The following is a 9618-nucleotide window of genomic DNA, read 5'->3' on the forward strand; positions in this document are numbered from 1 at the left end:
AGAATATCATGGAAAAGTTTATTTATTTCCATAATTCCATTCAAAAAGTTAAACTTTCACAGATTATAGATTCAGGGCCCACAATTTAAACAACCTCAAGTATTTGTTTATTTTTACATCATTTGGGCTTCCAGCTCATGAAACCCTCATTGGTAAAAGAATGTTAGAGATGGAGCTACCAGGTAGGAGACAAAGAGGAGATACACTATATTACCAAAAGTATTGGCTCACCTGCCTTGACTCATACTATGAACTGAAGTGCCATCCCATTCCTAACCCAGAGTTCAATATGATGTCGGTCCACCTTTTGCAGCTATTACAGCTTCAACTCTTCTGGGAAGACTGTCCACAAGGTTGAGGAGAGTGTTTATAGGAATTTTTGACCATTCTTCCAAAAGCGCATTGGTGAGGTCACACACTGATGTTGGTCGAGAAGGCCTGGCTCTCAGTCTCCGCTCTAATTCATCCCAAAGGTGTTCTATCGGGTTCAGGTCAGGACTCTGTGCAGGCCAGTCAAGTTCATCCACACCAGACTCTGTCATCCATGTCTTTATGGACCTTGCTTTGTGCACTGGTGCACAGTCATGTTGGAAGAGGAAGGGGCCCGCTCCAAACTGTTCCCACAAGGTTGGGAGCATGGAATTGTCCAAAATGTTTTGGTATCCTGAAGCATTCAAAGTTCCTTTCACTGGAACTAAGGGGCCAAGCCCAGCTCCTGAAAAACAACCCCACACCATAATTCCTCCTCCACCAAATTTCACAGTCGGCACAATGCAGTCTGAAATGTACCGTTCTCCTGGCAACCTCCAAACCCAGACTCGAATTATGGTTATGGTCGACATGGATGACAGAGTCTGGTGTGGATGAACTTGACTGGCCTGCACAGAGTCCTGACCTGAACCCGATAGAACACCTTTGGGATGAATTAGAGCGGAGACTGAGAGCCAGGCCTTCTCGACCAACATCAGTGTGTGACCTCACCAATGCGCTTTTGGAAGAATGGTCAAAAATTCCTATAAACACTCTCCTCAACCTTGTGGACAGTCTTCCCAGAAGAGGTGACGCTGTAATAGCTGCAAAAGGTGGACCGACATCATATTGAACTCTGGGTTAGGAATGGGATGGCACTTCAGTTCATAGTAGGAGTCAAGGCAGGTGAGCCAATACTTTTGCTAATATAGTGTACACAAGGTTTTCTGTTTTGAGGTTCCTAGTCAGCAAAGGGTCTGATGGCACTAAAACAAGGCTACCATTTGGCCCTCTGCCTTAGACAGACATGTCTTGGGCACTGTCCCCCACCAGACGTCTCCTGTTCACCAGCTGATTTCTGGCAATAATGAAACAATTCAGTACCACGCTCTGTCTTCCTGACTAGCACTCATCCTGTGGTATCCATGGCTCCGTCTCCACAACTCTCATATCGACTGGGGTCACCGGGGTCATTCAACCCAGCAGCAATCCGGCTGAAGCTTCCTAGTTCTATGCGGGTACACCCAGCCTTTCATGTCGCCAATGTAGGGTCAGTACACAACAGTTCTCTGTTTTCTGCGGCACCACCACCACCTCCTTCTCCACCAATCGTCAGCGGTGGTCCAGTGATTTGCTTTCGACGGCGGGGTCGAGGCGAGGTCCTGTTTGACCTTGTGAGCCTTGTCAACCTGTCCATTTACATTTATGCATTTAGCAGACGGTTTTATCCAAGCGACTTACAAGATGAGTATTAGCAACAAGGCGCCAAGTATGTGGGTTTTCTGGCAATCAATTTTAAAATCTTGACAAAGAGATAAGATTATCTCAAAGTAATCTAAACTGAGGGAGGAAGGCGCCAAGTATGTGGGTTTTTCTGGCAATCAAACCCAGTACTCTGCTCTCTGCTACACTATGGACCCAAACGTTCATTAACAGTCCATCAACAAAGCACACAAAAAGAAGCTCAGAGCTGAACTCTGATCTAATCCCACCCCTGAACGCATCCATCCCTGTGACTGCACATCTACTGCCTACTGCCTTTCTGGTCCTGCACTACCCTTACAAACTTCTCTGCCTCTCCTGACTGTCTCTTACAAATCCCACAAAATAAAATGAGCACAAAGTAATGCCTAAAACCAATCAATGGTTAATGGATAATGTCGAAAAGTTACTATTTCCATACTAATTTCCAGACTATTGAGCACACCTGAATATAAGCTGCACCTACTAAATTTAAAAAGAAACAACAACAAACTTTTTTTTTTTTAGCTGCAGGGTTCAAAGCATGTGAACAAAGTTACGATAATGACACAACAAAGTAGCTGGAAGCAGCTTAATCTGATCAAAAAAAAGATTTAAGGTTAGCCCAAGAAAGCTAAGAGTAAGACTGAATAAAAAAAGCCAGCAGTGAATTAAGAGTTAGTTAAGTGGTAAAAGTTTTTTTCAAACAGCTAGGGGATTAGCCTGAATACACTAATTGACCCCAGGTTAGTTTTTTTAAAATCTTGACAAAGAGATTAGATTATCTCAAAGTAATCTAAACTGAGGCTAACTGAAGTCCGACTTAAAGTCAAGTATGTCTTGTGGTTAAAAAAAAAGCTAACACTGTGGTTTGGATGGTCTGTGTTTGTTAGGACTCGGATGGAATTCCTGTGGAGGTGATGGTCAAAGAACAGGAGGCAGGGCTGTTCACCTGCTTGTACACACCTACTTCAGCCCAGAAACACACAGTGTCCACGACATGGGGTGGAGTCAGTGTGCCGGGCAGCCCATTCAGGGTAAGCAACCAGACAGGAAATGAAGTCACAGTCAATACAACAGGAGAACGTGACGTGAGAAATTCGGCAATCCTCCAATTAATGGTGGAAGGGATTTCGGGTGCAAAGTCGGAAGTCAAAGATGGAAAAAAACCCAAACCACTAATAATAATCACAACATTTGAAAGAGAGACATTTGAATTAAGCCAACTGAAAATGTATTAAATTATTCTGACCTTTCATTACATAAGAAAATAAAAAAAAAATTACACATCAGAAAAAAAGAGAGAAAAAACAAACCCCAATAAATTTATAGTAGCATAAAGTCAGTGTACTCAGTGTAGATTAGCAGAGTTAGGGTTAGCTAGTAGGTTAGGAGTTAGGGTTTGTGTAGTTGGTTAGAGTCAATAGAAGTCAAAGTTTCAAAGACTTCTGAAGACACTGCATTATTATGTCAATGAATTCCTCTCCGTCTGAATCTGTGAATGTTTGTGTGTGCGTGTGTATTTTAATTTTGCACGCCTCTAACCCGAGGTGGGAAAAAAGTACTAAAAAATGTAATTAAGTAAAAGTAAAAATGTAATTAAGTAAAAGTATAAATGTAATTAAGTCAAAGTAAAAATGTAATTAAGTAAAAGTAAAAATGTAATTAAGTCAAAGTAAAAATGTAATTAAGTCAAAGTAAAAATGTACTTAATTTAAAATGTACTTTGTGTAAAAAGTTACTTAGTTACTTTAAATTACTTCATGGAAAAGGGGCCAATTATACATCCAATCTGCAACTAGTTGTTTTTAAATACAAATTGTGACAACTTCGAATGTTGGATGCTGTTTAACTACCTGGCTACAACATGAGGTTTTCTTAAATCCCTGCAAAGTTTGCATATCCAATCTAGCTTCAATTTCAATCACTGGTCCATACAAAGCTCATAGACTAGGCCCCAATCTTTGTTGTGCCAGGACCGGTTAAATGTCTGACTGAAGTTTTCATGGACCAACCCATTAACCCTTGTGCGGTCCTTCGCATTTTTGTACACACCCTTGCAATCCTTGCAATGATTTTCATCTTGTCCCAGAATATGAGTATTAATGAACATGAGGAAAAGTTGGCACAAGTCATGCAGTACAGGAACATGCACATACACGCATACTCATGCAGGAACAGACACAAAGACATACTATGTATGTAGGTGACCCCCCGAAAGACTTCAAACAGACACAAAGACATACTGTATGTAGGTGACCCCCCGAAAGACTTTACAAGGGTTAAGTAGTGGCGGATAAATTCATTCGAAAATGATCCGACTGGCATAAAAACTGGTGTTTTCTAAATAGAATAATAAACGTTAAGCCACTGTATATGCAACTTTATTAGCAGCACTCTGAGTCATCTGCTCCGGGGGAGCTTTCTGCTTGGCAATCCTCAACCTCCAGTTATTGTTCAGCAACAGCCATCGTCAACAGGACACAGTCTGTCTCTTAGTCAACGTTATCTGGCTACTTATACTGCCCATGCATTTTCTTTTCTATAATGGAAATTGGTTTTCTCCACATTTCTTTTTTTTTTTACTCAGTAACAGGTTCTTTTCAAATGTACTTTTTTTTTGTAGTAAAATGACCTATTCTCAAAACGAGTTACTTCCCACCTCTGCTTGTAACTTAACAACACTGTAACCTCCTTTTGTTGTCCAACATTTCAGTCGTGATATTTGTTTAATATGCATTGATAAATGAACTTATCACTGTGTGCACTGACCCTCTAAATGTAACCCTGTTGCTGCGGTGTTTTCTCATTGTTACACTGCCACACTGTTCGGTTTTGCAGGCTACAGAACTATTTATATGTATCTTCCTACATTTCTGAACTGTAGCAGCCGGAGGAATTAGAGGTGGGGTCTTGGTCTGCTAACCTTGTACTTGGTGATGATGCGGTGTTACAGTGAAAAGTTACTATGCAGCACTCGTACTTCAAAGTGGTGTTACGGTGTGTAACAACAGTGGAACACAGTAAAACAAGAGCCACGCCACTGCTGTGAGTTAAACCCCTGCACCCATGACACCTGGTCACTGCAGCAGTGTAACACTTCGCTGTATGCTTTTTCACTGTAACACTGCTATCTGCTGTCGTTCTTCACTGTAACACAGGGGTGTCAAACTCATTTTAACCGGGGGCCCAATTCAGCAATACAGTTCCCCTTGAAGGGCCGGTTGTAAATGAATAGATACACTATATCCCATTCCCATCCCATTCCTAACCCAGAGTTCAATATGATGTCGGTCCACCTTTTGCAGCTATTACAGCTTCAACTCTTCTGGGAAGACTGTCCACAAGGTTGGGAGCATGGAATTGTCCAAAATGTTTTGGTATCCTGAAGCATTCAAAGTTCCTTTCACTGGAACTATGGGGCCAAGCCCAGCTCCTGAAAGACAACCCCACACCATAATTCGAGTCTGGGTTTGGAGGTTGCCAGGAGAACGGTACATTTCAGACTGCATTGTGCCGACTGTGAAATTTGGTGGAGGAGGAATTATGGTGTGGGGTTGTTTTTCAGGAGCTGGGCTTAGCCCCTTAGTTCCAGTGAAAGGAACTTTGAATGCTTCAGGATACCAAAACATTTTGGACAATTCCATGCTCCCAACCTTGTGGGAACAGTTTGGAGCGGGCCCCTTCCTCTTCCAACATGACTGTGCACCAGTGCACAAAGCAAGGTCCATAAAGACATGGATGACAGAGTCTGGTGTGGATGAACTTGACTGGCCTGCACAGAGTCCTGACCTGAACCCGATAGAACACCTTTGGGATGAATTAGAGCGGAGACTGAGAGCCAGGCCTTCTCGACCAACATCAGTGTGTGACCTCACCAATGCGCTTTTGGAAGAATGGTCAAAAATTCCTATAAACACTCTCCTCAACCTTGTGGACAGTCTTCCCAGAAGAGTTGAAGCTGTAATAGCTGCAAAAGGTGGACCGACATCATATTGAACTCTGGGTTAGGAATGGGATGGCACTTCAGTTCATAGTATGAGTCAAGGCAGGTGAGCCAATACTTTTGGTAATATAGTGTACTTTATAGATCAGGGTTCTCCAATCCCTGGTCCGCGGACCAGTGCCAGTCCAAAGGTCATTTGGTACCGGGCCACAGTGGGACACAGTGAAAAAACATACTTAATTTGAACGAATTTACTTCATTCAAAGAAAGTCCTAGTCATATCCATTTACTTTCTTTATCTAAAGATAATCTGGCAATATTTTAAGATTTTTAAGATGATTTATTTTGAAAATGTAATGATCCTTCAATGCTCAGTACCTTGCTCCCGGTCTATAGTAAACGGGTGGTACTGGCTGACCAGCCCTTGGAACAAAAATGGTTTGGGACTGCTGATATAGATGTAACGACTCCATAACAGACCAATACATGTTTCTGCAATTTAACTTATTATACAAACTGTTAATTTCTCAAGTTAAGACACTCTGCCCCCGGCCCTTGAGTTGTGACACGTATGCCGTAACACTTCTTCACTGTAACACTTCTTCAATGTAACACTTTAATCTGTGACAATCTTGTATTAAGTGTGTGTTATGTTTCCGCTTGTTTATTTGACCAACTAGTGACAAAAACAACTGTCGTGACGATGAGAATGATGCAGTGTGACAGTGAAAAGTTACGCCGCAGCAAAAAAGTTACACCACTCACCACCTCACTGCTGCAGTGTAACACTTCTTCACTGTAACACTGCACTGCTTTCGGAATTCTTCACTGTAGCACTTCTTCACTGTAACAGTTAATCAGGTCCTCGTTGTAACTCTTCTTCACTGTAACACCTTTAGCAGGTCTTCACTGTAACATTTCTTCAATGTAACACTTCACTGTAACTCTGGGACAATCTTGTAACAGGGGTGTGTTTGTTTCCACTTGTGTGTGTGTGTGTGTTTTTGGTTTTTGTTTCACCATCCACGTACAAAAACTGTCATGATGATGAGAACGTGTCTTCTTGTGTTTAATGAGAGTGACTTTTATTTACTATAAATACACGTCGTCCTGTTTTTGTAGATTAGAAATGAAGGTTAAAAGTCGAAGATGAACAACACCCAACAGATCAAACACACCTGATGTAAATGAGAAGACAACCCACTTTTTTTTTTTAGCCGTTAGCTAGCAGAGATATATACATATAGAGGTAGATTTTAAAGTTATCCTCACAAACATAAAAATTTCCCGAAGCTAACAACAAAAATGTTGTTAGCGAAGTTAGCTATTCCTGGTTCTCATTTTCATTTGGCTATAGATTAGGCAAGAGGTAACTTATGTAAGATAGCCAACAAAGTTGAAGCAAGATCAGTATAGGATAGAATAAAATAGTCATTATACAATAGACATTGTTGTAATTTTTATTCAATGAAATTTTAATACAAGATACAATATTAAAAGTTAAAATTGATATTAAAAGTATTAAAAGCCAAAATCTAAACAAGTTCTTGTGTGTGCTAAAAGTCATTTTTATAAGATCTTTAGTGACTTGATCTAAAAAAAATGTTAACAATTGTCATCACTTTATGGCCAATTGTTTGTTTTTAGCGCCTGACCTAAATGTAAGTTATTAAAGTGAAAGTTAGTCTTAGTTGAGTCTAGACACAAGTTTAACTAGTCGTTAACTAATGTAACTTGTTTCTATTGTGGTCAAAAGTAATGAACATGAGTCCGGACATAGGCTTAAACCTAAACTCCCAAAACCTTATCAAGAGCTGGATTTAAGTTAGCCCAGACTTCATTGAAAGTTAGACCAGGCTAAATGAAGTTGACAAGGTTTGTAAAAAATGTCATCAAGATCATCTCATCCAAAAAAAATTGTTACATCGAGGGAACAACTGGAAGGAGTAGGTTTCGTGAACATGTTTCACCTCTCATCCGAGAGGCTTTAGCTCTGAACTGAAGAATCATGTAATATATGCAGCTGTGACGAATTTATGTGTGATTAACGTTTGTATTTAGTTAGCCCAGGTGCAGATAACAGTTAACTCAGAGGTGATCCGTTTGAGTGTTATACCTCGTCTTTGGTGACTCTGACCTTGAGCCCGGGAAGTAGTCCTAAACTTTAATGAATGTTGTTTCCTGTTTCACTCTCAGGTCTCTGTGGGTAAAGCAAGTCATCCAGAACTGGTCAAGGTTTGTGGACCCGGAATAGAAAGAACTGGACTCAAGGCCACAGAACCAACCCACTTTACCGTGGACTGTTCTGAAGCTGGAGATGGTAAGTTATACCTTGGCCAAAGATAAAGTAAAGCTAAAGGTTAGCCAAAGATGTAATACACTGGCCAAGTCAACTAAATAAATAAAACTATGCTAAATGCTCAACAACCAGTTGTTTGGGCAGGCAAGCTTTGCTGCAGCAACACAAAGTGGAGAGAGAGAGAGCAGGAAAGGCTGATGTTGTCAGCATTGTCTCTGTCCACTCAAGGACTAATTCATCCACCTGTCAGAGTTCTGTCATGGCGGTGCACGTTCTGCCCGTCTCTGCATTTCAGAGGAACATCATCGGTTCTGATCTGGTGTCATCACATGGACCGGGCCACAGGAAAAGTGTAGAACAGGGAAACTGTACGAGAAGAAAATGTAAAACTGCAGAGGGACACCCTCTAGTGTCAACAAAGTAGAACTTTAATTTTGGATCAATTACTTTACTTATTTATAAAGCACTTTTTTTTTTTGATACAACTAATGTAGCAAATTGCTGTACAGATAAAAGGTTAAAAGACCCAACCCCCACACGTAGACACAACCTCAATAAATTAATTAATTAATTTTGCTGACAGCATGCACAAGAGTCGTCGTCCCAAGGACTAACCCGGTCAGGACATAAGCGATAAGCCGACACCGTAACCGATAAGAGTAGAGAAAGAAAAAAAAATCAATCAATGTCCCAGTGTTTCGCAATTGCTTCCATTCCAATTCCTACTTTGACATTTAATTGTCAGAAAATACATTTAAATTATCTCACACATACAGTACACACACACACACTTTGTCTCATACACCTGCTGTTTGCTTTGATTTCAGGAGACGTCAGTGTGGGAATTAAATGTGACGGTCATGTGATCAGCGATTCCAAAGAGGTTGATGTGGAGTTCGACATCATTCCCAACGCCAATGACACCTTCACCGTTAAATATGTTCCTCCCTCCCCAGGAACTGTCACTGTCAGAGTATTGTTCACTGAACAGGTACCAGAACCTTTCAATTCATACTTTGGTACTTTTCTAGTTTAGATATATTTATATATTCTTACTGCAAAATGTGCAAAAAGTTTTCTGGTACTATCAATTTTGATAACAAATGTTGTTATTTACCTCAGGTTCTGGTTCCCCTGACAGAATTTTTTGGGGTTCCACTGTAATGAAGTTTTTTCTTGTTTTCACACAGGAAGTTCCACATAGTCCTTTCCAAGTCAATGTTGTGCCTTCCCATGATGCATCAAAGGTCAAGGTTGAAGGTCCTGGACAGGAAAAAAGTGGTAAACAGCATAAAGAATTGAAGAAAAGAAATCTGTGATTTTAGCTCACAAGGATACCACACTTACTCATCTACTTCTGCCCCAATCACTCAATTCTAATTTGTTTTTGTCACTTGTCACGGTTTGAAATCATTTCTTCTGTTTCAACTCAATGATACAAACTAATCAAAGGTGGCAGGTTTAGATGGGTTAGTTAAAATCACTGATTTTCTCTATTGACTTTGGTCTGTGAAGTAAAATCACTGATTTTCTCTATGGACTTTGGTCTGAGCTAAAATCATTGATTTTCTCTATGGACTTTGGTCTGAGCTAAAATCATTGATTTTCTCTATGGACTTTGGTCTGAGCTAAAATCATTGATTTTCTCTATGGACTTTGGTCT

At 40.5% G+C, this 9618-nt stretch overlaps 1 protein-coding gene across 1 annotated transcript in view; it reads left to right on the forward strand.

Annotated features, from left to right (window-relative positions):
• The window catches only part of flnba (filamin B a), a 62350-nt gene that overhangs the window by 16824 nt on the left and 35908 nt on the right, over nt 1-9618 (forward strand). The window contains exons 14-17 of the mRNA XM_025060082.1: nt 2604-2747; nt 7853-7976; nt 8783-8946; nt 9146-9236. Of these exons, the coding sequence (XP_024915850.1) occupies nt 2604-2747; nt 7853-7976; nt 8783-8946; nt 9146-9236 (523 nt within the window). The remainder of the gene's footprint in view (nt 1-2603; nt 2748-7852; nt 7977-8782; nt 8947-9145; nt 9237-9618) is intronic.

Source organism: Cynoglossus semilaevis, chromosome 11, assembly GCF_000523025.1.
Source record: "Cynoglossus semilaevis isolate Cse_v1.0 chromosome 11, Cse_v1.0, whole genome shotgun sequence".
Classification (NCBI taxonomy): Eukaryota; Metazoa; Chordata; class Actinopteri; order Pleuronectiformes; family Cynoglossidae; genus Cynoglossus; species Cynoglossus semilaevis.